Consider the following 27,985-nt stretch of genomic DNA (forward strand, 5'->3'; position numbering starts at 1 on the left):
CCACCCTACACACACACACACAGGGAGAGAGAGAAAAAAAAGAAGTGGGCGTACCCTAGGCAAAAGCGAGGCCGTAGTGGTGGTGGTGGTGGGAGACACGCCGCAATGATGCACACGACGCAGACGCAACACATTGGGGTGCAGATTCCCAACGCCAAGGAGCTAGAGGATCACGTGCTGTTAAACCGGCTTCGCAAGTCTCGACCAAAAAGCATTTTTTCCCTCAAGGCCCTCACAACAAGTCGCATGCAAGGCTTCGTTGCCGCCGGCGGCATCGTTCTTGGCGCGGCTGTGTTTCTCGGCCCGTGGCTGTGGGGGGAGGTGCAGGAGCTGATGGGCAACAGGTACGTGCCACTGCCGCCGTCGCAAATGCCTCACACCTCACCGGAGTGGTGGGAGAACGAGTGGCGCAAGATGAACCCGCTCTGGCGGGCTGGCGAGTCAATGAGCGACTTCTTCGTCGGTCCCTATCGTTTTGTGAAGGAGCAGACGGGGCGCGACATGTCTTCTGCGGCAGATTTCGTACGCACCTCACCGTCGTCCTCGCCTGCCGTGCCTGGAGGGCAGCAGTACGGCTTTTTGGACCGACTCACGCGCATGTTTCACCGATCGGCGTCTCCTACCACCTCTACATGTATCACTACTATTTCTAGAGTAGGGATTGCCAGCAAGGGTGAAGACTCTCACCGCGCCTCCGCTTCGGCCGTGATGCTGCCGAACTCACCTCAGATGCTGGTGCCACTCTGCGGCGACTCCCCGATTATCCGCACCGCTGCACTGCAAGGCTTCGAGGTGGATGGAGTGGACTCCTCGCAGACTGCCATCCAGTCAGCCGTCAGCCGCACCGAGGAGGGCCTGCCGCGGGTGCTCTACTCAAAGATTCACTTGCACTGGAAGAACTTCTTTTCGCCAGAGTTATGGGAGGGGCCGTTGAAGGGAAAGAAGTACGACGTTATCTACGAGCGGCAGGGCATGACTTCGCTAAACCGGGAGCAGCGGCCTGACTACGCCTACCTGTTGAAGCGCGCCATGAAAGACGATGGCCTGATCTACGTCGAGGGCATCTTCCGCACTGGACGAGTGAAGGGTAACAAGTTGATGGGTCCGCCCTACTCCCTGTCGAAGCGGGAGCTAGAGCAGCTCTTTCCCCTCAGTGAAGGCTACTATGTGCGGTGTGAGGAGAAGACGGACGCGATGCAGCAGCTAAGCCGTGAGAACCGCATCCTCAAGCGAGTGCCCAAGGAGCTTCACGTGACCCCGTTCAGCTGCGTTGTGTTTCGTGAGGCTACAGTGAATCTTCGAACACGGACGGAGCCGCTGCAGCACCCCGAGCCGCCGATATTGACTCCCCCCCAAGAGAACTTTGCGTGGTAGTCGCGCCGTGACTTTTCCTTCGTTAGGCGGGGTGTTGGGCGCTTGTGTCCGTTGAGTGTGGCCGCAACTCCTGTTTTTCTTTTCCCGGCCTCGCCTGCCTTGCGAAGGTGACGACCTCTACCCACACGCGTGTCCTCCTCACACAGACGAGTGTGGCAGGGAAAGAGGAGGAGCAGGAGCTTGGCAGACACACACCCACACACACACACACACACACACACACACTCTCCCTCTCCTCCCCCACCCGTCTGTTGCGTTGTTGACAGCGCTGGTGGTGCGTGTTGTCTTGTTTGTTGCTCTCTCGCGTTCATTTGCGTGTCTTTAGGAGTGAGGGGAGAGAGACGAAGCAAAGTGGTGGCGTGGTGCTTTCCCCCCTCCCCCCTCCCCCCTCTACGATGCTTGACGTGGTGCTCACAGGGGTACCTTCAAGAGAATGCACGCACGCGTATCACGCCTGAGGCATATAGCGGCGAGATGGCGCACCAGCACCCACTCATACATCTGTACTGGTGTGTGTGTGTGTGTGTGTTGGTGCATCACTCATGGGGGTCTACAATGTGTCGGAGGGCGTCAGCGTTATTCATGCTCTCGTACAATGCCAGTATCCTTGTTCCTCCGCCACTCCACCCCCCTCTCTCTCTCTATCTCGTTGCTGATCTCTCCACATTCTCTGTTCCACAAAATCGCATTCGCATCGCGCCTGCAAAGTCCTGAACGGAGGGAAAGACAATCTCTCGTTTCTTTTTCCCTTCGGCCTCCATCTTTTCCTCACTGCCGGCGCTGTACGGGTGCTTGCTCGTGTGCTCGCACACTTCCTGACTGACATACCCCCACCCACCCACCCCCTCACACACACACACACCCACACGCCTCAGCCACACACTCGTACGTGTTTTTACCCACCCTGCGGCCTCCTCTTTCCGGGAGACATCGCGATGTGTGGCTTAGGCATGTTGGGACTGCGAGGTGTGCCGTCACGACGGCTGTCGCTCTGCGACGTGACACGGCGAAGCGGCTCTATTTTGATGCGCTCGACAACGTCTACGCCATATCGGCTCCAAGCGACGAGTGCGGGAGGCATGCCTCCTCCACCCTCCACCTCCTCTCCGGTACCGGCGCCGGCAGGTGACAGAGCCCTTTACCCCAATAGCGCTGCCGGGCCAGCCACCATCCCATTTGGTCGCCACATATCCCCTGCGGAACTGGCTCTGCCCCAGACCCCGCGTGGGTCGCACTTGTCGGCGCGCAACATCGCCACCGAGGCTCTGCAGATGAAGAAGCTTCATCAGGAGCGCGGTGGCAACCCGATGCTGGCCCAACAGGCTCGCCGCGTGCTGTTTGCCACCTCGATCACCGGGCAGAACGTCGACGCCCGCTCCGTCGCCCTTCTGCTGAACACGGCGGTGTATTTTGGCATGGAGAGCGACGCACGCGTGGTGCGGGAGTGTATTGACTTCTGCCTGAAGAACGACAAGTTCATCTCGCTGGACATTCTGCCAATTGTGGTCACGGCATGCGCGACGCTCAAGTCGCGCGACGCGCGCGAGGTGATCGAGCTGCAGGCGATCAAGGCCACCAAGAATGCACGCTTCCTAGATGCGAAGGGCGTCACTAACATCATTAGCGCCTTCTCCAAGACTGGGATCAACCATGAGAAACTGTTCCGGCTGCTCTCGATGCGTGTGCAGACCCTCGCGCGCGTTGGCGAGTTTGAAGCGGCACACCTTGTGATTCTTGCCAACGCCTTCGCAAGACTTCGCTACAGAGAACAAAACGTGTTCAGTGCCATCGCGCGGCGTGCTATGTCACTGCGGGAGCGCGTTACTGTGAACGAGCTGGTGCCTCTCATCAACGCCTTTTCCAAGGCGGGGCTCAAGGACCCGAAGTTGAGCAAGCGCTTTGCCGGGAAGGCAATGGAGTACGTGGACCAGATGAACGCTGAACAGGTGGCGATGATGTTCCAGGCTTTTGCCTACTTTGGAATTCGCTACGATCAACTCTTCGGCGTGCTGACCAACCGCGCTGTGGAGCTGATTGACGAGTTCAACGCGCAGTACATCAGCACCACACTCGCCTCCTTTCAACGCATTGGCATCAACAACCCCGAGTTGTTCGACAACCTGGCTGAGCGTGCGCTTGCGGTGGTTCAGGATCACGACGCCAAGGACATTTCCTTCACCGTAACAGCGCTGGCACATTTTGGGCTCAAGGATGAGGAGCTGTTCAAGCGACTCGCCTCGCACGCCGCGTCCATTGCGGACCAGTTCGATCCACTGGGACTGGTGAACACAATCCACGCATTTGCTCGCACCTTCTTCCTGCAAGAGGACATGGTCGTCGCCCTTTCAGAGCGCTGCGTGTACGTGTGCCGCCACCTTGACGCGAATCAGGTGCGTCGCCTGCTCTGGTCGCTCGCCAAGTTCCAGGTGAAGGACCCCCGCATTCTTGCCCCGGTCTTCAACCGGTGCCTAGCGCTCCATCAGGACTTCTTCTCCGACCCGATGGGTGGAGAAGAGATCGAAGAGATCTTCGACGTCTTTGGGCCCAACTTCTGCCCTCCGCTCTACCAGCTCTACATGTCGCGGGGGAGCAGCATGTAGCGCAGGGTGTTGTTGTTCTCGCGTGCGCCTGTTCGCCGCCGCCGCTCGCCCCCCCTCTCTCTCTCTGTGTGCGTGTGGAGGCTCGCAGCGGGCAGGCAGGGGGAGGGGGAGGCCTTTGGGTGTCATTTGATCCTCTTTTTCGTGCAGCTGCTCTTCACACATAATCCCCCGTGCGTGCGTGCTGCTGCACCTTCTCTTCGCCCGTGTGCTCTTCCCCTCCCCTCCCCTCTCTCTCGCTCGCTTCTTGTGTGAGGGATGCGGGGCAGCGGTGCGCTCCCCTCCGTGGGTGGCGGTTGGGGCTGGCGCGCTCTCTCGCGTGCTTGTTAGGCGTTCTCTTGCGGCCCATCCACCCACTCTCGGCTTTTCCCCGGCTCGGCAATACCGCCATTCGTACGGTGTCATGGGGAAACGGGTGAATGTGGGGGGAGGGGGAAGGGGGCGGGGGCCGGCGTGGGCACCAACAGCAGGGGTGGAAAAATGGTACGAAGAGAGGGACGAGTAGGGGAAGCAAAGCAGAAAAGAAGCGCGACGTCAACGTGGAGAGGCCCGCTGTTTTTATTTGGTGCGAATGTGACTGTTGTCGAGTGCGTGTGTACGTCGGTTGAAGTCTCTCTCTCTCCCTCAGTGCTTGCGCGGGTCTCTCCTGATGTCACTGCGTGCGTTGCCGATAAAGCGGTGAGGCGAGAGTAGCAGCAAGAAAACAAAGAGATGTTTCGTTGAGTCAGGCGACGTTGTTGGTGACGCAGCGCTGTTCTTCCCGCACGGTTTCATGGAGACACCCACACACACACGCCGTGTGTGTGTGGGTGTCTCATAGGACAACCGCGTCGATGCGCCTCTTAGAGGCAGCGGCTCACGTGACACTCTGAGTCTCTCACTTTTTCCCTCGAAGGCTTCGTGTGCCGCTGGCTGCCCTGTCGTCGTCGTCATCATGTTCACATGGGCCGTGGGCAGCATTTTTGCGCTCTGTGTTTTTCCACCCCCCCTCTATCCGCCTCAGATGCCGAGGGAGTTCATTCGCCACCCCCGCTCTCTTCCCTCCCGCCCTCTCCTTTCATCTGTGATGCGCCACGCTGCGTAACCGAAAGGCGAGCAGGAAACACGAAAAAAACGAGTTGGTACACACACACACACACATTTATTCACACGTGCACAGGCACAGTCCACCGAGTAGTCGATCGATATCATGGAGCAGAACACCGATCAACCAAAGAAGACGTCGTCGGTACGGCAGCTGCTGCGCCAACAGCGCGAGCTGCAGGAGATGCGAAAATTCGGCTTAGCGCCGCTCGCAGTGGATACGGAGACACACCAAGAGATCAGCCCCAATATTCCAGAGTTCATCTCGCGTGCGCCATGGTATTACGGGGCAACCGGCCCCACGCTCGTCCATCAGCGCAAGCAGGGCGACGGCGCCACTGAGGTGCCGGACGAGGTTCTCGGTGAGAAGGTCGATCGCATCGTCGTCAAGGGCCAGGCCACTCGTTTCACCGCCGGCGCGTGCAAAAACTGTGGCTCCCGCACCCACAAGGCGAGCGAGTGCTTCCAGGCGAGGAAGAAGGTGGGGAGCATCTACACGAATCGCGTCACGGGGATCGACATCGAGATGCATCAAGAGGTCAAGACGTACTCGCAGAAGCGAGACCGATTTGCGGGTGAGGTTGGCATCGACCTGATGCGCGGAGTGCGTCAGGATGAAGGGGGCGACGACAGCGATGTCGCGGAACCGGAGACGGCGCGCCATCGGCCCCAGGGCGTCTTTGGCAGCCGTACCGCACAGCACGGCGGGGTGGAGGTGAAGGAGCTGCCCAAGTATCTGCACAACTTGGATCAGCAGGATGGCCTCTTCTTCGATCCGAAGACCGGCTCGATGCGCGCGAACCCGAACACGGACGACTCGACCAAGACTTTTCAGGGAGACCTGGAGCGCTACCGCACTGGCGACTACTACAACTACGTGGAGTCGCAGTGCCGCTTTTTGACGGGGCAGTCGAAGTCATTTGTGGACTTCGAGTTTGATGACGCGATGCGCAGGGCACGCGAGAAGCAGCAGTCGCAGCAGGAGCAGCAAGAAGAGGATAACGCAGGAGAACCAGCGACGACGGTGCTGACAGAAACACCGCAGGATGTTCTCTTACGCTCCTTGTACGGCACAAATAGGCCAAAATTCCGCTCGGACGTGCCACCCTCATCCACCACCGAAGTCAAGACGCTTATGCCATCCTCATCTCTTCCGATGGACGCACCCACCACGGCGGCAACTGCGACAGCAACAGCGCACTCCAGTGTCCAGGCAGCTTCCCTTTCATGGGTGCCTACACGCAACGGCCACACCGCCGTGTACGGAAGCTACTTTGATTCCATACACTTTCGCTGGGGCTACGTGTGCTGCAAGGCCACCGGCAAGGATGCAACCGGGTGCAGCACGACGCACGCGTGACCTGGGCTGTGGAGCACCACTTTATTACGTGGTATCCTCGCACAGATGTGTGTCTCTCTGTCTTCATCTTGTCCTTCAAGCGCGTTTCGCCTCAACTGCTTTCAACAAGAAGATGACCAGCAAAGAAGGAAAAGAGGGCATCTTACCTCTGACGTCTATACGTGTATGTGTGCGCGCTTGCCTGGCGTGCCTGCGTCCTCAGTGCATTTGGCCGCATCACAGAACTACAGCCCCAATGAACGCGTCTGTGCAGCCTTCCTCTCCATATTCTCTCCTTCATGTCTCCACCTATCTCCTTTTACTCGTCCACTGTTTCTCGTCTTTGTTCATCTCGCTGCGCGGAAGCATCTCTTGACTGCACACGCACCCTTTCCTTCGCTCCTCTCCTTCTCTCTGCCCACCAGTCTCTGACTAGCGCTCTCTTCTTCTCTGCTTGTGCAGGCGAAGAGCAGTGGAGGGGGTCATCAGCGCGCAATTCATTCGATTTCGGCTGGGACAGGTATGGCTATTAGAGAGAGAGGAAGCAGTAGGACCACAGACGAAGGGAAACCTCTTCTTCGCCTCCCACGCATTCTTTCTCTGAGTGTGTGAGTGCATGTGTGTGTGTGTGTGTGGGTGCGCGTCAGTCTAGCGCTTATACACCATTGCGGACAGGGCCATCCTCATTTTCTCCTTCAGCTCACGAGCATCCACAAGGAAACGGGCAGCGGTATAGGGACTGCCTTTCCTTCACTCCTCTCGCCATACACATATAAGGGGACCTCAACAACCTGTGCAGCTCGCCATGTTCGTCTATCTCAGCAAGCGCATCGCCATGCCTAATGGCGTGAAGGTGACATCCATTGCGTGGAGCGAGGAGCAGGGGTGGCTGGCGTGCGGCGGGGAGAAGGGGTTGCTGAAGGTGCTCAAGGTGGACGGCGGCCCGCAGGGTCAGAGGTCCGGCGGTCTCTCCTCAAGCCAGACGCTGGAGGGACACGACACCACTGTCGACCTGGTCACGTGGAATCAGCAGTACTGCAAGCTCACAAGCAGCGACGTCAGTGGCCGCATTATTGTGTGGATGCTGCACAAGGGGATGTGGTTTGAGGAGATGGTGAACAACCGCAACACCAGCCGCGTCGTCGACTTTTCCTGGAACCCGTCAGGGACGAAGATTTGCATTGCCTACGAGGATGGCGCTGTCATTGTCGGCGGTGTGGAAGGCAACCGCTACTGGGGCCGTGAACTGCCCTACAAGCTGGCAAAGGTGTGCTGGAGCGCTGACGGCCACTTCATCCTCTTCGGCACCACGGAGGGCGACGTCTATGTGCACGACGCGTCCAGCGGCGGACAGCTTAGCCAGGTCGAGATTCAGTGCAAAGATACCGATGCCCTGTCCCCGCTGGCCGGGCTGTCGTGGCACCCAGCGTGGGTGGAGCGACCAGAGCCACTGGCGACGCTTGCCGTTTGCTACCAGCACGGCAGAATTCAGCTCATGGCCAGCATCGGCGACGAGGCGCCGTACGTCATGGACAGCGACATTCCCATTCAATTCGTTTCGTGGAACCCACACGGCACGGTGCTCGCTGTCTCCGCCGTCATGCCGACCGCCACAGTGGACGCGTCCCTTGTTGTCACGCAGTTCTTCAGCAACGAGGGCATCCACCTACGCACGCTTCGGGTGGCTGGTAAGCAGTGCGGCGGCATCGCGTGGGAAGGCGGCGGCCTCCGCGTCGCCATTGCCGTCGACGCCTCCGTGTACTTCGCGAATGTGCGGCCCGAGTACAAGTACTGCTACTTCAAGAAGACCGTCGTCTTTGCCTTCACGGTGCCAGACAAGATCGAAGAGAGTGTCATGTTTTGGAATGTCCACACAAACGAGCGGAGGATGAAGAGCGTGCGTGGCTTACAGTACCTTAGCGCGTGGAAGGACGCCTGCGTGCTGGTCAGCTGCCCCGACGCGGCGCAGCAACAACGCATGATCCAGCTGGTGAACGCCATTGGCAGCCCGCTGGAGACGCGCTTCGTTGACATGGAGCTGTACACGTACGACATGAATTCCTCCGTCGTCGTGTGCTGCGGTGATGAGTCCGTCTATATCTGGCAGTTCCGCGACCCCGGCACGGCGGTGGACGCGCTCGACCCCATCTCGATGCAGGCAAGCCGGGCCGAGAGCCTGGAGCGCATTATCCACATAGACGATATCGTCCGTAGCGACACGGTGCCGACGATGAAGGCGCGTTCGGCTCTCACAAATGATCTCATCTGTGCTGTGTGTGTCAGCGAGACGCACATGTTTGTCTCTCGCGAGTCCGGGACCCTGCACGTCTATCAGCTCAACCCGCTGCAGCTCGTCTCCAAGTGTATCCTGCCCACTCGTGCGCAGTCTATGTCAGTGAACTGCAACTCGAGACAGCTGGCCGTCATCGACCTCGGTGGCGTCACTAGATTGTATTCAATGGAGCGGGAGAAGTTCTCGCTTGTGCCGTTCAAGGCCGAGCCGATCGACGGGGTCGAGCTAAAAGACGTGTGGAACCTGCGCTGGGCCGTCGACGACCCGTACCGCTTTGCGGTGATGGAGAAGACGCGCATGCTCGTGTACAACCATGGCGTCGCGGAGGAGCCAGTGCAGTCGTGCGCGAATCTGTGCAGGTTCAAGTCGCTCAAAATCCGCACGCTGCAGCTGGACGAGCTCCTCCTTGATCCGGAGCGGCCCCGCAAGGACTACGTGGTTGACTTTGAGGCGCAGCTGCTGCGTGAGATGCGCGCCGTGCTGCGCGACAGCACTGTCAAGGAGGCGTACGAGTTTGCCGAGTTGCACAACAACGAGAAACTGTGGGAGCTGCTGGCGGAGCACGCGCTCTTCCAGCTGGACTTCACTTACGCCGAGGTGGGATTCATCCACTGTAAGGACTACTCTGCTATTCAGTTTGTGAAGCGGGTCCGCAACCTTGACGACCCGAAGAAGCAGCTGGCCGAGGTGAACGCCTACTACCACCATTTTGACGAGGCGGAGCGGCTCTACAAGGACGTGGACCGCAAGGATTTGGCACTGGACCTGCGCTACCGTCTCGGCGACTGGTTCGGCGTCGTGCGGCTTGTACAGGAGGGCGGCGGTGACGAGGCACTGTTGCTGCAGGCCTGGGAAAACATCGGCGACCACTACGCAGACCGGCAGAAGTGGTCCAAAGCGGCGCAGTACTACACGCAGTGCCGGCACTACCGCAAGCTCGCCCGCGTCTTCTACATCATCGAGGACTATGAGATGCTCACCCAGCTCATCTCCATGGCAGAGCACGACAAGGATCTGATGGTGACCCTGGGCAACATGTTGCTGACTGTCGGGCTTGCGGAAGAGGCGGCGAAGGCCTTCGTTGTGGCCAGTGAGCCGCGCATGGCGGTAAATGGGTGCGTGCAGGTGAACATGTGGGACCGAGCCATCGCTCTTGCGGAGGAGCACCGACTGGAGGATGTCGGTCAGCTGCTCGAGAAGTACGCTAAGTACCTCATCCACCGCGAGCGCCTCACCGAGGCGGTCGAGCTGTACCGCAAGGCTGGCAAGCACGATGAGGCGGCGACGCTGCTGGCGCAGCTCGGTAAGCGTGCAGCCCTCAGCGACCCGCTCAAGGCGAAGAAGTTCTACGTGCTTTCAGCGCTGGAGGTGCAGAAGTATCGCACCACCGCGATCGCTCTCAATCGCGACGGCGTCGAGGTCGTCTCGGAGCTTCTCAACAAGGACCGAAGCACCGTGTCGGAGCGCACGCTTGACGCGGCCTGGCGCGGTGCGGAGGCGTACCATTTTTTGCTGATGTGCCAGCAGCAAATTGCGGACAAGAACTTCAAGGCCGCCCTTGTGCTGGCGATGCGCCTCATGGCGTACGACGACTTAGTGGCGCCGGTGGACAGCTACAGCCTGATTGCCTTGACAGCGTATCTCGTGAAGAACTACGGTCTGTGTAGCAAGGCATTTGCACGACTCGAGCAGGCGGAGCGTAACGACGAAGCCGGCGGGTCCACAGTAGCAGCGGCAACGACGCAGTTGGAGAGCTTTTCTCTAGATCTTGATGTGACGCAGCGTACGATGACGAGCACGGGCGGTGGGTCCACCGGCGGCGGTATCAGCATATTAAGCGGCAGCCACGGCTCTGCGCTGTCTGGCACGACCACCTCCCTTCAGCTCACCAACCCAGGCAAGGGCGTAATGCGCATGGCGCCCCTGACGTACCCGACCGTGAGTCTGCACGACCCGCCGCGCCGCTTTGCCGACCTCGCGAGACAGATTTTCATGGCTCATCCTCCGGTGGACACGTCAGTGGACTCGGTGCCGTGCCCTACATGCAGCAGCTTCAACAAAGAGTGGGCGCAGCGCTGCATCAAGTGTCAGCAGCCCTTCAACACGTGCATGGTGAGCGGCTGCGCTATCGCGAGCGAGGATGGAGCGTGGCAATGCTCCGTGTGCCACCGCAAGGCGCTGGAGGCAGTCGTGGACAAATACCGCAACTGCCCGCTCTGTCACACACCAAAGAAGGGTCGCACGCGGCGCGGCATTTGAGCTGAAGCGTTTTTTTTCCCTTTTGGCGATGTACAATAGAAATCGTCATTGTGATGAGAGGCGGATGGGGGAGAATCAGCGACTGGCTAGTGGGGGGAGGGGAGGGGGGAGGCCATGGACAGTGCCAGACGCCGCACGTCTGCTCTTTTTCCTTGCCTTTTACGTTCCCCTTCATTTTTCCCTCCTCGTTTTATGCAGGCGTGTGTGTGTGTGTGTGTGTGGCGTCAAGCCGACGACAGTGATGGCGACGGTACTGATAAGGATGGTCATGATTCAGTTTGTTCTTAGAGCCAATCGATCCTAGAGAGAGACACATGCACGCACGTGTCTCTCTCTACCACCAACCAAACGATCCAAGTCAATTAGGATGAACAACAGCGGTTGCTACTGCCCAAGCAGGCGTATTAGGTCCTTAAGAAGTACTGTTACGTGTGTAGGGAGGGGGTGGAGGAGAGTGGGTCGGGAGTGGCGATGGATGAGTGCTGCTCACAGGCATCGTCGCGCGCACCCTCTTCTCTATGGACGAGTGCGTCTGCCTGTGCCTGGCCGCTGCGGAAGTGCTCCCCTTTTCACTTCTCCAGCTCATCACCACGAGCTCTGAGTGACTGACGTGGATGAGCACAGCGCCTCGCCGTACGTGTACCTCTGTGCTTGCTCTCGAGCTTGGGCATGTTGGTTTCGTTGTAAGCCACAGACGTGCTCTCTTCATTCCCCTTACATCCTCCCGCTTTACCCTCCCCTCTCCCATCCCGTACGCATCACGCGTGCAGACGTGCCGCGTGCACAGGCGCAGCCCCCTTTTTGTGGGTTGGGGTGCAGGCGTGTACGAGAGGAGGCCGCACGGCGCAGCACCGAGGCAGCGCTCAACGCTTTGCGATACGCACTATGACACCGGCAGCGGCAGCGGCGACACGCACGAGTTTGATCCGCTGGGAGAGAACGAGACAGGGAAAGAGAGAGGGGCCGTCTGTGTGTATCTCCTCCTCCTCCTCTCCCATCTTCCCTCTCTGCTGTTTCCCCCATCTTTATCTCTTTACTTATTCTTATCGGCTTTGCTGTCGGCGGTGAGGGCTCTGCAGGAGCCTCTTTGGTTGCGTAAGACCCCCCCTTACCCCATAGCCTCGTTTGCCGACATCTCCCCATCGTCGCTAGTGCGCCTTGCCGCAAACCATGTTCCGCCGCACCACGCAGCGCATGTCGAGTCTGTCGAGCTTCACGGGGGTCGAGATCGACCCGTACACGGCCAAGTCGATGTTCCTGTTCGGGTTCATCGCGTCTGTCGGCTTCTTGTCTGTCTACTCCGTCAAGGAGACGAAGAAAGCGGGGCCGATTGAGCTGCCGGAGGAGCTGCAAGCGCAGCGGCAGCGGCACAACGATCCGCGGCGACCGCCGTGGCCGCTTCTACACCAGCGTGTCGTGCTGCTTCGCGAGGGCAAGGGGGCGCCGGAGGATATCGCGCTGATGTGGGAGCAGACGAAGCACTACTACCCGGCTGACTGGCTGATCCCGCTGGAGCTCACGCAGGTGCTCAAGTACTCAAGTGGGAGGTACCTGCAGACGTATGTGGCAGACCCGGACGAGATGCGGAAGGAGGTCCTGATGCAGCTGCTGAACGTCAAGTACGGCCGCGTCAGCGATCCCAACGGTGGGCGGGTGAACAAGGACGTCGAGGAGATTATCTCTATGGCGATCGACAGCCTAGAAAACATGGACCTGAACCCGGCTGCGGACACCGTGCTCGTCCCCACGCACACGTGACGCCCAGCCACAAACCTCCTTTGTGTGTGTGTGTGCGTGTGTGTGTTTGCTTGTTGCTCGTCGTTTAGTTCACCGCTGAGAGCGAAGCGTGATCTGAGCTCTCTTACGTGGACATCCGCCCCGCCACTCACCTTCTCGGACGAACGAGGCCAGGGGTTTTCTGCATGTGTACACGTGAGTCTCTGTGCGTTGATGTGCGTGCATGACGTGCCCACATTCCCTCGATATGGACTGTCGCTGCTTCTCATGTCTTTCTCCTCTCACCATAAAGCTACATCACTCGATCCTCTCTCGTCTCTCTTCCTCTCCACAGATGCTCAGACAGGCATCTCTCCTCTGGTCTTTGCTATTGCCCTTTTCCTCCTCCACAGGACACCCCGCCTCCCCCGCCCCCCACCGCACTAAGTGAGGCAGCCACAGAAAAACACCTTCTACCACACCGTTACACGTGCACTCTCTTCCACTCCTCTTGGTGGACTCACGCGCTTCTCATCTCCCCCCTCTCCTGACTCGATCTCTTCTGCTCGATTCTTCTGCACAGCCTGCTGCTCTCACTCCTCTCTCACTCAGATTTTCTGTTCTTCCTATCTACTCGCTAGTCCTCCGATGACGGAGGCCACCTCGGCGTGGCGTCAGGGCCCGGCACCCTCCGCTCTGTGTGGGGGAGCCGAGCAGCCCCCACCCCTGCCGATGCCGAACCACGTTTGGCGGTGACAGGGTCAGGCACCCACGGCGCAGGGAGGTCGGAGTGGCGCATCGCCACTGGTGTCGCCGACCAGGTCGTGGGTGGCGCTGCGTCGGAGTGCGGTGCGGCAGCGAACACGTCTGTGCCCCCCGTATGGTGGGCAGGGGCGGCGTGCCGGTGAGGGTGTCGGTGCGTTGCAGCCACGCGCGTGTCTGCGGCTGCCCCGCATCCGGCGATGGGCCCGCGGCAGGCGGTGGGGCGGGGCCGAGTGGGGTTTCGCTCACGGCGGAGTGGCCACGCTGAAAATAGTCTTCACTCGCCTCTTCTTGCTCTGCCAGCGCCTCTCTCGAGTTTTGCTTCTGCAGGTATTGGGCTGCCATTGGGCCTCCTCAGGAGGGCGCCACGGCAGCGGTTGCCCCGGGAGGGGGCGCTTCAGAGGTGTCATCGAAGGGTGTCCCTTACGCCAAGCCCACCAGAAAGAGGGCCGCGAAAAGGGCATTCGAGGTGGCGTTCTTGCGGCCCCCTGCCGTGGCGTCCGCTTCTGCCAACCCGCTGGCCGCGAGACGCAAAGAAGGTTCCCGACAAGATGTTCAAGACGGTCAAGGGGCTAGTTCAGCAGCACCTCGCCAACTCAAGCAACTCGTATTTGCTGGTGGGCGGTGACGTGGGTGCATCGGTGGATATTGAGTCAGGCAGAAGCTAATTCAGAACAACAAGTTCTGCGTCATCCAGGTGCTCCAGGATGTGACAAGCCTGAAGTTCTAAGTCTACCCGGTGAGGCCGTGTCGGGGCGCCGGGGCAGCAGGCCAGAGGAGCTTCCCTCAGCATTGCTCAGGCCAAGAACGCTTTCCAAGGCACACTTAACGGCACGACACGCAGCTCGTTCTACTTGCTCAGCTTTGCGAAGGTGCTGTACAAGTACCAGCTCATGGACATCGACTACGGCGCGGATGACGACGATCCCGATAAGGATGACGGCGCCTCCGTGAAAAAAAGCGAAGGCGAGGCCGACAGAGTCACCCAAGTCGAAGCTGCCTGCGGAGAGTCAGTGCCTTTATCGAGATGAGCATGCAGGCAGCGATGTAGAACACGCTGCGTGGGCTGTTCATGGAAGCACAGCGCATGCACCTTCGCAACACGTCCAAGGAGCACATCAGGAGCCCGCACAGATGCCTCAAGAAGATCGAGACGGAACCGACGAAGAAGACACCCGACGTGGAGCAGGCCATGAGTGAGTTCTGACGCACATCTCGCACGACTTTGGCTTCCACCTCCCGCCGCTCAGCGACACCATCTTAATTCTGAGGGAGAAAGGCCGCGGTGCTTGACGCCCTTGCACAGCTCGAAATCAGCTCGACGCTGCTTAGCTGCGAGGCAACGCCTGGGGAGAGTGTTGTACAACACATAAGTGGCGCTCAGCTCTTCGTTGACACTGCTGAAGCGGTCGGGTGCGGGGGTTTCAAATTGGTCGAGGAGTACAGCCGCGCCGCGGCCGGCTCGACACACGATTACAACACGCTGCACGTGGAGCCCGTCAAGGTGAATCACGAGGGTGAGGTGGGGGAGGGTACAGGGCAGTGCTCACCTTAATTGGGAAGAGGCAGATGCTCTGGTGCGGCAGCCGTGCGGCGAACACTGTAGGTGCTCTGTAGCCAAGTCTGCTCATCACGCCAGGAGGGGAGGGTGCCGGTGGTGGGCTACCTCTTCGGCAGGGGCATTTGACTTGCCGATACGTTCATCAAGTCCGCCAACTACAACTGCACTTCCCATGCCAATAGCGGTGCAACGCTGCTCTTCGAGGCGACGCTAGGAAAAGGAAGGATTTCACGAACTCGTGCTGCATGGTCGCTGTGCAGTCTGGTCTCCACTCGATGAAGGGGCTAGACCGCGCTCACCCCAGTCCGAAGGGATTGACCGAGTTTAACAGGGTGATGTGACCCAAGGGGAAGATGATGATGACCGCTGCCCTGTTGATGCTACTGTGTCCCGAGTACACTGTGCACGATATGATGCAGTACCACATGTGGGACTTGAAGGTTCGCTTTGGTTATAAGCACTAGCGAGTCTCTGTAGCCAGCGCGCACATTGCAGATGGAGACACGTGCCGAGGTGCAGTGGCGGTCATTCTTAGCCTTACCCCTTCTTCTTCCCTCGGTATCTTGCCCCCACTTGGTCATTCCGCGCACACCCATTGCCTTTCCATAGGGTTCTGAGAACACAGTGATGATGATAACACCACACACCCGCCGCCGCTGCTGTCGCTGCCCCCTCTTTGCCTGTCCACCCCTTCTCGAGTGTGTGTAGCTGCGTATGCGCAGTCTTGTTTTTCTTTTTTTTACCCCTCTGTCTCTTTTCGCTGCTTACTATTCTTTGGGTCTCTCACCCTCCGCGTCTCTGCGTGTGTGCACTGGTTTCCCCTTCCCCACCCCCCAATCATCCCCTCTCCCATCTCCCCATCTCCCCTCTCCTCCCTCCTGCTACCTTGTTTTCCCCCTTTCGATTACCCTGCTGCTCGGCCTGAATGGACGCAGATCCACAACACCCGCGTGCGCATGGGCTCGTATGTGGCACTGGCTGGGTTGCAGCAGCCAGCAGCTAAAGAGAGTGAGATGGCGATGGAGAGAGCAGGCGAGCGACTGGCGGTGCGCGGACGTACTGCACGTCTCATTTCTTCTCTTCCGTGTGGCCTTTGCCACTTTCGCTCAATCCTCTCTTCTTTCGGTTTGTTGTTTGGCATCGAAAGCGGCCGCCCATAGTGGGCCTGCACGCACGCACACGTGTGTGAGTGTGTGCCGCCGTCTCTTTTCTCGGCGCGCTTTCTGCGCTTCCATCCACACACACCAGGGCCACCCCCTTTGTTTGCTTGCCGCTGCAGCAGAGGTTTCACAGGCGCAGGCGGCAAGCAAACAAAGGGGTAGAGAAGCCTACTTTACCTCACTGCTGCTGCTGCTGTGTGCTTGGGAAATGGAGAGTAGGGGGAGAGAGGAGCGCAGCGCTGGCTGCTCTCTGTTCCGCCGTTCTCAAACGTCAAGGCCACGCAGCACTGCTTGAAAAGCTACACGCTGCCTCGCTCTGCCCACGCCGCATGTCTCTCTGCATGTTTGTGCTCACCACCGCGACTCGTGCTCTGGTAGAGCGAAATCTCCGTCATGCCAATCGGTCTTCTTGCTCTTCCTCGCTGCCGATGCCTCACTTTGTCTGCGCAGGTCTGTTTTGCTGTCACGCGAACGTGTTCACAGCTGCTCCCTCCTCCCCCTTACGCCTCTCCCCATTTCTTCTCTGACGTCTCCCCCTCCCCTCTTCCTCACTCCTTACACGCCCTTTTCATTCTCTGCGGCCCCGAGCTTCGACCTGCGCGCACGCTCCCCTCTCTCTCTCTCCTCTGCGGGTGCCCATCTTGCCTCCCCTCTCACGCCATTTCTCACCCGACCGCAAAGGAAAAAAGCGACATCGGGGGGAAAGCCGGGACACCGCCGTTTGCTCGCGCGCGCGTGTGTGTGTGTGCGTCGTGCGTTTCATTTTTTTCTTCTTGCCTTTCTTGGCAAAGCCGCATGCCTCACTCGCCCTCGGCCCCTCGATTGAGCCGCACATGACGTCCCTTGTGCTGCGCCGCGACCTCTCCCTTGAGGTACCAAAGCTCCTGATTGGTGCAGTTCAGCCGTACCAGACACTCGCCGGCCCCGCACTCACCACCTCCTTTCTGCATCACCCAGAACTCCTTCCGTTCCAACGGACAGCCTTCTCGCACGCCGCTGTCCCACCGCTGTACTTCCACACCCTGCTCCACACCCTCGCCGAGTTTGCCGAGACGCCGCGCGCGGTGCAGCATAGTACAGTGAAGTTACGTCACGCCCCCAAGTCCGACTTCTGGGAGTCTGTCGGCACACTGAATTGTTTCTACTACTCTGCCCACGCGCCATACGGGGCACCGAAAGAGGCCTCCGCCTTGGACGCGCATCCGGCTATGGGCGCCGTGGAGCTCGTGCGCCCGGGCCACCGCAAGGAGAGCGACGTTAAGCTGACGCTATTCAACAGCACCCACCAGCCTATCGCGTCGATGCTGATGACCGGTCCGAAAAGTGCAGCGCTCGAGACTGGCGACGACGCAGTTAAGCGTGGGCAGGGCACCTCTTCCGTCTCTTCCAACGCGCGGACTGCCTTCCCGTATGCAGCGCCGCCCACTGAGGCGACCGCGCCTGCCTGCGACTGCCTCTCTGCTGTGATGGTCGGCGGCACACGAGTATGCGGTGGGCTGTACGGTGACCTGATGCGGATGGAGGGCAGTGAAGGCTTCGGGCAGCGCGCCTGCTACAGGATAGAGGACGCTGCCGTGTCCTCGCTGTCCCCAGATGCGCAAAGCACGGCGAGTGGCACGGAGGCGGCTGACGACGAACGCGTCGCCTCGTCGTTGGCACCCACCGTCATGCCGCCATGGGTGCTGTACGACTGTGTTCAGCAGTTTTTTTCACGACTGCACAGCAGCGGTGCCTTCGGCCACGATGCGGCCATTGCACAAGCGGTGGGATGGCGTGTTTCGGCTCATCACATCGTGCAAACTGAGGATGCGGTCTTTGGCGTTCCGGTTGAGGTGGTCTGCGCCGCGCCTCGTGTGTACCCGAGCTATCGACTGCCACCGTGGCGGCATCAGCTGGGGCTTCCCGCCGTCCCCAACGGCGCCGCACCGTGCGTCTGTCTGCGCTGCGAGACGCGGCAGGACGGCCAACTTATTTCCACTGGTGTCTACTACTTCTGCCGGTGGTGACTGCGACGTGGATGAACCGGTCGAGTGAGGAGCGTGGGTGCCATAAAGCTGCCGCCGTATCGCAACTCTTCTTACTGACGACTCCCACCTCTGCCGCTATCCTCAACACAAATGCCTGCGTTGCGCCCCTCTTTTTCGCTTTCTTCTTCACAGTCGGCGCTTCCCTCTCTCTTGCGCTCCGCGTTACAGCCGTGCAGGTGAGTGGCGTTCATGCATACATGCAGACAACGTTTGTGAGGTGTCGAATGACGACACCCGTAGCCCCTCAGGTACCTCCGCAACCCGCAAGCAGGCGTTGAGCTTTTCATCCCAGTGGTGTGTTTCTCTCGGTTGCCCCTTCTCGCCAACACTACCACCTCTCTCCTGATAGGGCAAGACGTGTGTCCCTCGGGGCGACGCAGCTCATGCGTATGTGGGAAAAAAGCGCTTTACCAGTCTTCGAAAACGACAAGGCTCGTCTCTGGTGAAGTGCCGCTCACCATCTTGCCCTCACCCGACCAGCGGTGTGAGTGAACAGGCGGTGATGACGGAGGCCACCTCGGCGTGGCGTCAGGGCCCGGCACCCTCCGCTCTGTGTGGGGGAGCCGAGCAGCCCCCACCCCTGCCGATGCCGAACCACGTTTGGCGGTGACAGGGTCAGGCACCCACGGCGCAGGGAGGTCGGAGTGGCGCATCGCCAGTGGTGTCGCCGAGCAAGTCGTGGGTGGCGCTGCGTCGGAGCGCGGTGCGGCAGCGAACACGTCTGTGCCCCCCGTATGGTGGGCAGGGGCGGCGTGCCGGTGAGGGAGTTGGCGCATTGCAGCCCCGCGCGTGTCTGTGGCTGCCCCGCACCCGGCGATGGGCCCGCGGCAGGCGGTGGGGTGGGGCCGATTGGGGTTTCGCTCACGGCGGAGTGGCCACGGCGCGGGAGGTAGGCCGCGCACACAAACGCATTGTCTTGCCCGCTACCGGGCGTGCTCTCTGTGTCTCATTCCCCTCCCCCTTTTCCCACCTGCCCTCACTGACTCTCTCCCTCTCGCTGCACGCATACACGCATACACGCACACGCACACAGGCATGCGCGGGCTTACGCAGTCGGTCATTTCTTTGGCTGGCCCACGTGCCGCTCCCCCGCGTGCTCTCTTCCCCCCATTTTAGCTTTTCACCCACTCTGTGCGGACGTCTGCTTGCGTGTCTTCTCCCCCCTCTGCCGTGTGTGTATGTGCCCGTGTCGGCGTCCCTACATGCGTACGCTCCTTCACGCGTGCATAGCCACCACCACAGGCGCACTCCTACAGCGACGTGCTCAGCTCTGTTGAGCGCTAGTGACGATAGTTTTTGCCTCTCTGTCTTGGCCGCACACTCATCGTGTGTGTGTGTGTGCCTGTGCCATTGGTGTGGGCGTGTATCGAGTAACGGGTGGCTAGACGGCGAGGGCCCAGCTGCTTGGCTCGACGACGTGCGGTGGCACCAATGGCGAAGTCGAAGAAGGGCGGCAGGCGAGGGACTGTTGTGAAAAACCTGTGGGACCTCTCCGACTTGCAGGCAGCGGCCCCGGGGGGCAGCAGGGGCAGCGGGACTCACGAGCGCCCGTCCGCCGCTACCACCGTGGCGACCTATCGCTGCCCGCGGCCGGTGCGGCATGTCGACCCCGCGGCACTGAAGCGCGCGTTCATGCTGCAGAACTTCCAGTTCATCCTTCGCTCCGAGCTGCTGACGATCACGTCGACGCAGGGGCTGCCGCAGGGCCAGCGTCGGCTGCTGGAGTGCATCCAGCTCAGCGACAGCCTCGTGCCGTGGGAGGTGGTGCACTCGGTGGTGATGCGGGCCACGCCTGAGGAGTACCAGTGCCCCATCTGCATGGAAGTGCCGACAGCACCGCGCATCACGGAGTGCGGCCACGTCTACTGCCTCCCGTGCATCCTGCAGTACATGAGCCGCCAGAAGGCGGCAGGCGCGCCGCGCAAGTGCCCGATGTGCCACGACCTTCTCACGCCCTACACGCTGCGCCCCTGCGTGCTGCAGCCGGTGCAGCCGCGGAGGGTCGGCGTGCAGGCGCGCTTCGACCTCTTCAAGCGGCACCGCAACTCGTGCGTGCTGCGCCGCTCCGAAGACCCCTTTTTCTCGTCGCCGCCGCCGTCCTCAGAGAAGGGCGTGGCGATCCACCTCCCGGCCTACATGGAGCCGTTCTCGTACCAGAGTCGGTACGTGATGGCAACCCCGCAGTACGAGGCGGAGCAGCGCTACGCTGACTGTGCCGGTATTTCGGAGCGACTTCGCGAGCTGGGGCAGCCGCTGAACGAGTCCGACGCGGAGGTGGGGCAATTTTTGCTTGAGGCGCTGGGAGAGGTGAGCAAAGAGCCGAAGGGGCTGCCGCCGTCGATGCTGCGCAACTCGCCGCCCCTGGCCCCGCGCCCCGCCACCACGCCGGAGGGCGAGGACGGCTACCTCGAGCTGTACGCTGACGGGGAGGGGCAGCCGTACTACCTTCACATGTTGACCGTGAAGATGCTCAAGCACGATGCGAGGCTGCGCAACGCGCCACTGCCCAACACGGTCACCGGCACGGTGGAGGAGGTGGTGACAATGAAGCAGACGGAGGAGACACGCCGCATCTACAAGGTCTTCTCGCACGTCCCACTGCATGGCATGATCAAACTGTGCGTCGTCAACGTGGATCGGCTTGTCCTGCCGGAGACCCGCGCCGCGTTTGCCGCCGCGCTGCAGAAGATGGCGAGCGACAGGGCGCAGCGCCGGCACCGCGACGACCGCGCCGCCGGCGAGGATGCGTCGTGGAAGCAATACTTGATGAAGTACAGCAGCCGCAGCGGCATCGGCCGCGGTGACTGCTGGGGCTTCTCGCCGGACACGGCGCCGTCCGACTTCTCCATCGACACCGAGAGCCTGCCGTACCTGAAGCTCCCTTCGACGGGTTCCGGGGGCAGCGACCACGGGCTGCCGCCCAACCCGCTCGACACGCGCCAGCGTGCCACCAAGCGGCAAGATATGCAGTCGCTGCTCGTCGACACGGTTGGGGCGCCTCCGCCACGCGGCGACTCCGCAGCGGCGGCTTTTAGGAGTCTGACCACAAACACTCCCAGCACGATCGCGGCCGGCTGCTGGGCTCAGGGTGGCGCAGCCAAGCTCTTCGCGAAGGCGGAGAGGAAGGAGCCGACCATATCAACGTGGGGCGGACACGCGTTCACCCCCAAGTAGTCCTCGGCCCTCCTGTGGGGGTGGCGTCCCTCGCTGCCGATGTCTCTGTTAGTCTCTCCACGTGTGCGTGTGTGCATGGCTGCCGCACCCAACGGTGCGCGCCCACACGCGTAGGTGCATGCGAATGCGCAGCGGGATGGGTACTCCTCGTGTCGCGTGGAGCGGTGTTTGAGGGCCCGTGCGGAGAGTCGTGTGGGGCGGGGGTGGAGCGGGAGGGGCGGCTTGGCGACACCACGGCGTTCTTGTCGTCATGAGTGTTGCCCTCCTCTCTTTCCCCCACCCCTCATACGTGTGCGCTGCGTGCCGGCCGCGTCTCGCGCTGTCCGCCCCTCTGCGCGTACACGCTTGCACGGCGCCGCGGCGACCCTCCGCCACCCCCGCGTTGTGCCGCATCGGCCTGCCTCTCTTCTGCGCTTTGTTTGCGCTCCTTTCGTTTCCGCTTTCGAGCTCGAGTTGACGGTCGCCTCGGGCTGCGTGACGTGCGACGCGTGTGCGCTGACGGAGTCTATTGGAGGCTCACGCAAGGCAAACCGGGAAGATGGCGTAGCGCTCAGTGCACCTGGTTTGTTGTGTGCGTGCGTGTGTGTGTGTGTCTGCGTCAATGCAGTGGCCACTGGCACTCCCTCTTGCTTTGCCCCGCCGCCAAGATGTGCGCGCGCGGCTGAGTGTGCGGGCCCCTTCGCGTCCGCCCCTCTCACTCGACGACGGGTATTGCCCCTCGTGTGGGCACTGCGCTGTGGAGGAGCGCGTGCGTTCGGACACGGGCATCGTGGCACGAGTTGCTTGACTCCCTCTCTCTCCGCAGCCGCGCTTTTCTCCCCCTTCATCTCCCGCTCCCTCTTTCGCCCTCCATCTCTTCGTTGGTTTGTGGGAGACCCGTTGCGCGGCTCAAGGCAGTAGCAGTGACACTGCACCCCCCCCCTCCCGCACGGACCCAGGCACCGACCGGACACACATGCACATGCCCTCATACCCCCCGTAGCCATCACAGTGTACGCCCCTGCAAACGAGCCACACGCTAGCCCACAGAGGAGACACCCACGCACGTGTTGTGCGCGGCCCCACTTGCGGACTCGTCGATCTCTGTGCTGCTGCTGCCTCGTCTTATCTCCGTTGCGCAGCTCACGGGCTGCTGCACCATCCCCACTGCTGCCGCACCCGCTCAAGTCTTACCTTTGTGGCGCTCGACCGCATGTGGAGAGCGGAGGAGAACATCTTTGCTCGCGCGAGGCCTGCGCGGCTCGATACGCAGTACAGCAGCACGAGCGCCTGTACGACGGCGCCGCCTGCGCGCCCGTTGGTGCCGCTGCAGTGGTTCCACGTCCCTGGGAGAGGCGCACGGGATGCGCAGGTGCCGCCGGAGGGCCTCGTCGCATCCACCCATCTGTCCACCTCCTCGCTGCTGCCGCCGCGGAGCTTGTCGCTCGGCCACTGCGGTGCTGCGGACGCCTCTGCTCATGAGCTGGGGTGGGACGGCCGAGAGGTTGACGGGGACCACTGGGGGATCGCTGGGTCCCCCACGGTGGCGCAGCAGCCGCTGCCTCCCGCCTCGCACGGTGGCGCGGGCACTCGTGACACCTGCTCGCTGGGGAGCCTCCTCCGCCACCCCCACGTGCGTCCCACGCACGACACAAGCGCAGACGACACGTCGCCAGCAGAGGTGAGCCGCCTGCTTCGTTATTACCGTGACGAGAACGCGCGGCTGCGCGAGCAGCTCAAGGCGAAAGAGCTGCACGAGGCGCACATCATGGAGAGGCTGGAGGAGACGAGCCGCATGTATGCACATGTGCAGCTGGCGTGGCAGCGCGCTACCCGTAGTGACCCACCGAGCTCGGTGCTCCAGAGCGCGGACGACAACGTGGGTTCTGTGCTGAGTGTGGGCAGTGGCGGTGGGAAGGCTGAGGAGGCGATGCAGTCGCGCCTCGCACAGAAGGAGGCTGAGGTGCGCGAGTTGCGGGGGCGAGTGGAGGCGTACCGGGAGGCGTTGCAGCGCTCTCGCGCCCACGCGGCGTGCTCGGCGGAGGAGCGGCAGGCAGCACCTGCACCCGCCGCCTGCTCCACAGGCAATGGCGCCACTGTCAGCGTCCCACCCACATCACTCCACGTGCTCCTCTTGCAGTCCCTCAACACTGCCGACTACCTTGTGAAGGTGTTCAACGCGCTCCAACACTGCCACTACACGCGGCACAGAGGTGCGAGCGACAGCGCCAGTGGCTGCTGCCGCCGCAGCCTCCACGACTGCAGGCTGCGTTGCCTCCAGGCAGCCATGAAGGGTGCACCCATCACACCCGAGCTGCTGGAGCTGGAGGATGGGCCGGAGAACGACACGGCCGCCGCAAACATGGAGGCGGCTGTCGCTGTGCGGGAGGAGTTGAGTTACTGCGAGGCCGTGGCCGTCCGCCTCGCGGCATCTCTGCTGGGTCGCGAGAGGTTTGCCGATGATGACGCCGCCCCGCCTGTCAGCGCCACCGGCGCCGCCGCGCCAGCACAGAAAGCAGCGCCACCGGCGTCCCCCTCCGCGCTTGAGGTTGCCGGGCCTGTTGGAGTAGCGCAGGCGGCGGCAGCTGCCCCTCGCGATGACGACGACGGTGAGGAAAGCGCGGGTGAGGGCGAGAGGAACGCGGAGGAGAGTGGGCACAGCGCGGTGTCGTGCGCAGTTGCCGTACGAGAGCCGCGGCGCCGTCCTTCGCGATGCCGTCCCGATGTTGGCGACTGCGAGGTGCAGTAGCCAAGCGTCACGAGCGGCTCTGATGGCAACGGCGGTGGTGGTGGCGCGGGTAGGGGCTGTGTGTGCGTTTGTGCGTGCGTGGCGCACTGCCCTCGAACTCCTCACTCGTGTCTGCCGCCCCCTTCACCTCCTTGCACCGCGCAGAGCACCTCACGAGGTGCATGCTGAGCGGACACGTCCTAGGGGCACACGCCTGCCAGCTAACACAACAAGAACAAGCTGCTCCTCATAGAGAGAGCGTCCACGCTGCCGGATGAGCCACGACACGCATGCGGTTTCTTTTCCCTTCTCCCCCTGCGTGTGCGTGTGCGTCCCTCGCGCATCTTTGGCTTTCCGTTCTCCTCTGCACGCGACCCCTCTTCCCCCACGCTCCTCGCGCACTTGGCGTGCATCTCTTGCTGTTGTTGTCCTTGTTTCCGCGAGCTCCACAGAATAGGTGGAAGAACGTGTTGGCGCTCTCCCCATCCGCAACTGCCGCGGCTTCCCCGCTCCCCGCCTCTCTCATGCCGAGGCGTTGCACCGAAGCGCATTCGCAGGCTGGAGGTCGCCTTGCTAGTGTAGCCGACGACGGCCGGTAAGGGGGCGAGTGGGAGGGCGGGGTGGAGGAAAAGCGTGGTGAGTGGGGAGAATGAGGCGCTGATATGATAGGTGTGCGCATGTGCGTGTATCGTGTCCCCCGTGAAATGCCCCCCTCCCCGCCCGCACTCCGTGATGCTGTGTGCTCGCGTGGCGCGGTGCCGGGCTTCTCTCGCCCGACTTCTCCCTACACGTGCGATGCACCTGTGGTGGTCGTCTCTCCGCGTCGCCGGCCCCTGTTGCTCCTCTCCATTATCTCCTTCCCTCCCTGCCATCGGACTCCCTCCCTCGATATCACAATGGCACCCACCCACCCACCCACCCGCACGCGCGATCGTGCCGCCCCCGTGCGCAGTCTCGCCGGCGTAGTGAGGGTCCTTCTTTCCTCCTCCCACGCGTATCCACGAGTTGGCCACTTACGCACTGCTTTGGCGTCCCGTAGCGCTTCCTTGTGAGCCTCTACACTTTGCATATCCGCCTTCACTCCTCAGCCCATCCTCCCCTTCTCGCCCGCCATGTCTGAGCAGCTCGCCCTCCACGACTTGTCGAACGAGGCCATTCAGCACATGCAGGCCAGCGAGGCGCTGCAGAGGCACCTCGAGAATGCCCAGCTGGCGCACCGCGTGTGTGTTGCCAAGTCGTTGAAGGCGAACGAGCCGCCTGTGGAGAAGTGCGCGCTGACCTGGGGCGAGGTGGTGATGCGCTACAACCAGTGGGCTGAGTACCGCCCGGCTTTTCAGGATAGCGGCGCGCAGAAGAAGTACTCCAAGTACTGGACCAAGAAGCGCCAGGCCGCCGACGACAGCAACCCGTACAAGTAAGCCGGCGTGCGTCTGTGTGTGTGTGTGTCCGTGCGCGCATGGCTGTGCGGGGGGGGGGAGCCGATATTTCGTGCCCCTCTCCCTGCGGCATGTGTGAACGCCGCGTCCCCGCACCCGCGTGTCTCCCGCTGTCTGCACGCCCCTCTGTATGCGTGTGTGTGTCCGTCTGTCTGTGCGCGAGCCTTCACAGAGCGCGGAGGGTTTTGCCCGGAGCGGGAAGGCAGGTGGGGTGGGGAGGCAGGCAAGGCTGGGGGGGGGCGCGAGAAGAGGAGAGAGCGTGTGCGCGAGAGAGCGAGGAGCCACGCCGGCATCCTCTGTGGGTAGCCAGAAGGTGGTGGTGAGGCTTATACCGCGCCACTGGCGCGGAGGGTGCGGGGATGTGTTGTGCACCGTGCCGCTCTGTGCACGCCTGCGCCCTTGTGTGTGCCTCCGCTGCAGCACCCCCTCTATCCTCTATGCCCTATGCTCTCCTCCTCCCCCTGCTCCCCCCGTCGCGTGCGCGTCGCACTGACACGCCTCTTCAGCTTTCTCCACGTGCGCGCGTCTGTCTTTTAGGAATCGGTCGTTTGGTTACAGTGGCGCCTTCTCTTCTTCTCTTGTTGTTTCCTCCGCTCTCCACCACTCCCACACACGCGCGCGTGTGTTGGTGTGCGCGAGTGTGGAGATGAGCGACACGTGAGGGGGGAGAGAAAGTGACTCTTTTAGGTATAGGGGGGGGGGTGAATTCTGCGCAGCTTGTCCCGCCACTTGACGCGCACCCACACAGTGTCAGCGTGCGCGTGCGTGCGTGAGAGAGGCACGCTGCGTGAGTGTGTTGCCCTCTCTCTGTACATTGGTGTTAGCGCGCGCATGTGTCGGATGCTTTGGTGGCAGAGTCTCTCTATATCCCTCCCCTTCTCTGTTGTTAGTGAAGGCAAAGCACGAGTAACCGTAAAACCGCGAGACAGCCGCAGCAGGGAAGACGTAGCCACTTTGCTGCGCATCCCTGCACACCACCCCGCAGGTGTTTCATCCGCCCCCTGCCTATCCCTACCTCTGGGGTAATTTATGCCCAACGCACACGAGCCCCTCGCCCCCCTTCTTCGCACCGACACAGACGCACACGCACACATGTCGAGGCCACGTGCGTGCGTGAAGGTTTGGCATTGCCTTCGTGTGGGATTCACCCCAGTGCGCGTGAGGGGAGGGGAGGGGTGGAGAGAGGCGGACTGCTTGCCCCCTTCTCTCTGCCTGCGTGCGCTTGTGCATGGGCACTATGCGTGTCTGTGCGTGAGGCCACACCAGCCTTTTCCCTGACCTTCTCTCTCTGCATGTCTCCACTCGCCTTCGAACGGACGCACACACAAGTCACAGGGGTGCAAACGACTACAGCCACCTAAGGCCCCCTCTCTTCCACACCACCGTCGACCAGCTCTCCGCCTCTGCTGATGGCGGGGGTGTCACGAGGAAGAGCAGGTCAGGGAGCACCACTACCCAACGGCTGCAGCCGACTCTCCCTCCCCCACTTGCGCTGCTGCTGCTGGTGACGAGTGCATGGGTGCGCATGTGGTATGTCGCTTCCTCTTACGTCTTTAGCAGGGGCCATCGCCTCCCCCCGTGTGGTAGCAGGCATCGCCCCCGGTAGCAGCAGCACCGACTGCTACGTCATTGTATGGGTCGAGGGCAAGGAGACGCCGGTGTATGCATGCACCGCGCCTCTTCCCTCCAGTCGACTCCCTGCGCCGTCGTCGTCGGCCGCTTCTGCCGGGCTCGCCGCTGTTCCAGCGGTGAACGTTGTGACGCTGCGGCGCTTCTTCGCTGCTCTCGTCCTTCTCTCGTCCCCACCACCGACGGCGGAGGCGCGGAGAGGCGGGCGTCGGGTGGTGCTGCCTTGCGCCTCTTCCTTTACTGGGGAGGCCACCACGGTGCTGTGTGCAACCCTTCCGCTGGGCCTGGTGAGCGCATTCGGCGCGTCGCCGCCGTACTACTACGTCGCCGTGCTGGCCCCAGGCACTGCTGCCGTGGTGGACGATGAGCTGCTGGCCTGGCTGGCCGCCAGTGTGCTGGCAGCGGTTCACCCCGACACCTGGGCAGCGGCTGCGTCGGCGATTGGGCAGGGGTATGGCGTGGCGCTTCTCTCACCCCCCGCTGACGCACCGGACTTGTGCTCGCAGCTTGGTCAGTACGGTGCCGCCGAGGTGGGCAGAGCGCACGCCGACGCCGCCGCGGTGGAGGACTACGGTGCTCGAGAGGTGCTGGCGGACAGCGCGGCTCAGTCTTCCCTAGTCGAGGTGCTCAGAGGGTTCGAGTCGTGCTGCGACTCACCGGTCGCGGTTGCGATCAGCACCCTCCTCCGAAGGTGTTGGGCACCCTTTGCCATCTCGCTCGCCACAGCCGCAGCCTCCCTGCACATCTCGCTCGCTGGCTACTTCGCCCTTTCCCTCCCGTCCTGCCCTGGCGCGAGCGGCGAGGAGGCGCCCCGCCTTGAGGACGCCGTGAGTGGCTCTGCCGCCTCGCCCCTGGCGCCGATCCTCTA

The 27,985-nt window shown here is 61.8% G+C and overlaps 10 protein-coding genes across 10 annotated transcripts, besides 2 other annotated features; all 10 read left to right on the forward strand.

Moving 5' to 3' along the window:
• Positions 1 to 105: 105 nt before the first annotated feature.
• LPMP_080960 (thiopurine S-methyltransferase, putative) lies at positions 106 to 1,374 on the forward strand (the record flags this gene model as incomplete). The annotated part of the gene is made up of 1 exon (XM_010705924.1): positions 106 to 1,374. One exon carries the CDS (start codon positions 106 to 108, stop codon positions 1,372 to 1,374), a length of 1,269 nt encoding a protein of 422 aa, XP_010704226.1.
• Positions 1,375 to 2,645: 1,271 nt separating this feature from the next.
• LPMP_080970 (MRB1-associated protein, putative) lies at positions 2,646 to 3,974 on the forward strand (the record flags this gene model as incomplete). Its single annotated transcript, XM_010705925.1, has 1 exon — positions 2,646 to 3,974. The coding sequence occupies one exon, from the start codon at positions 2,646 to 2,648 to the stop codon at positions 3,972 to 3,974; it is 1,329 nt and encodes a 442-aa protein (XP_010704227.1).
• Positions 3,975 to 5,160: 1,186 nt separating this feature from the next.
• Positions 5,161 to 6,414, forward strand: LPMP_080980 (hypothetical protein; the record flags this gene model as incomplete). The annotated part of the gene is made up of 1 exon (XM_010705926.1): positions 5,161 to 6,414. The coding sequence occupies one exon, from the start codon at positions 5,161 to 5,163 to the stop codon at positions 6,412 to 6,414; it is 1,254 nt and encodes a 417-aa protein (XP_010704228.1).
• A 784-nt stretch (positions 6,415 to 7,198) lies between these two features.
• Positions 7,199 to 10,945, forward strand: LPMP_080990 (hypothetical protein; the record flags this gene model as incomplete). The annotated part of the gene is made up of 1 exon (XM_010705927.1): positions 7,199 to 10,945. One exon carries the CDS (start codon positions 7,199 to 7,201, stop codon positions 10,943 to 10,945), a length of 3,747 nt encoding a protein of 1,248 aa, XP_010704229.1.
• Positions 10,946 to 12,115: 1,170 nt separating this feature from the next.
• MIX lies at positions 12,116 to 12,703 on the forward strand (the record flags this gene model as incomplete). The annotated part of the gene is made up of 1 exon (XM_010705928.1): positions 12,116 to 12,703. The coding sequence occupies one exon, from the start codon at positions 12,116 to 12,118 to the stop codon at positions 12,701 to 12,703; it is 588 nt and encodes a 195-aa protein (XP_010704230.1).
• A 601-nt stretch (positions 12,704 to 13,304) lies between these two features.
• Positions 13,305 to 13,679: a repeat region.
• Positions 13,680 to 16,977: 3,298 nt separating this feature from the next.
• LPMP_081010 (hypothetical protein) lies at positions 16,978 to 18,150 on the forward strand (the record flags this gene model as incomplete). Its single annotated transcript, XM_010705929.1, has 1 exon — positions 16,978 to 18,150. One exon carries the CDS (start codon positions 16,978 to 16,980, stop codon positions 18,148 to 18,150), a length of 1,173 nt encoding a protein of 390 aa, XP_010704231.1.
• A 521-nt stretch (positions 18,151 to 18,671) lies between these two features.
• Positions 18,672 to 19,043: a repeat region.
• A 559-nt stretch (positions 19,044 to 19,602) lies between these two features.
• Positions 19,603 to 21,345, forward strand: LPMP_081020 (hypothetical protein; the record flags this gene model as incomplete). Its single annotated transcript, XM_010705930.1, has 1 exon — positions 19,603 to 21,345. The coding sequence occupies one exon, from the start codon at positions 19,603 to 19,605 to the stop codon at positions 21,343 to 21,345; it is 1,743 nt and encodes a 580-aa protein (XP_010704232.1).
• Positions 21,346 to 22,537: 1,192 nt separating this feature from the next.
• On the forward strand, positions 22,538 to 24,073 carry LPMP_081030 (hypothetical protein; the record flags this gene model as incomplete). The annotated part of the gene is made up of 1 exon (XM_010705931.1): positions 22,538 to 24,073. The coding sequence occupies one exon, from the start codon at positions 22,538 to 22,540 to the stop codon at positions 24,071 to 24,073; it is 1,536 nt and encodes a 511-aa protein (XP_010704233.1).
• Positions 24,074 to 25,164: 1,091 nt separating this feature from the next.
• LPMP_081040 (hypothetical protein) lies at positions 25,165 to 25,470 on the forward strand (the record flags this gene model as incomplete). Its single annotated transcript, XM_010705932.1, has 1 exon — positions 25,165 to 25,470. One exon carries the CDS (start codon positions 25,165 to 25,167, stop codon positions 25,468 to 25,470), a length of 306 nt encoding a protein of 101 aa, XP_010704234.1.
• Positions 25,471 to 27,020: 1,550 nt separating this feature from the next.
• Positions 27,021 to 27,985, forward strand: LPMP_081050 (hypothetical protein; the record flags this gene model as incomplete). The annotated part of the gene is made up of 1 exon (XM_010705933.1): positions 27,021 to 27,985. A coding segment is annotated over one exon (965 nt), but the record flags the coding sequence as incomplete, so codon positions are not given.

The sequence above is a fragment of the Leishmania panamensis genome (genome assembly GCF_000755165.1).
Source record: "Leishmania panamensis strain MHOM/PA/94/PSC-1 chromosome 8 sequence".
NCBI classification, from domain to species: Eukaryota; Euglenozoa; class Kinetoplastea; order Trypanosomatida; family Trypanosomatidae; genus Leishmania; species Leishmania panamensis.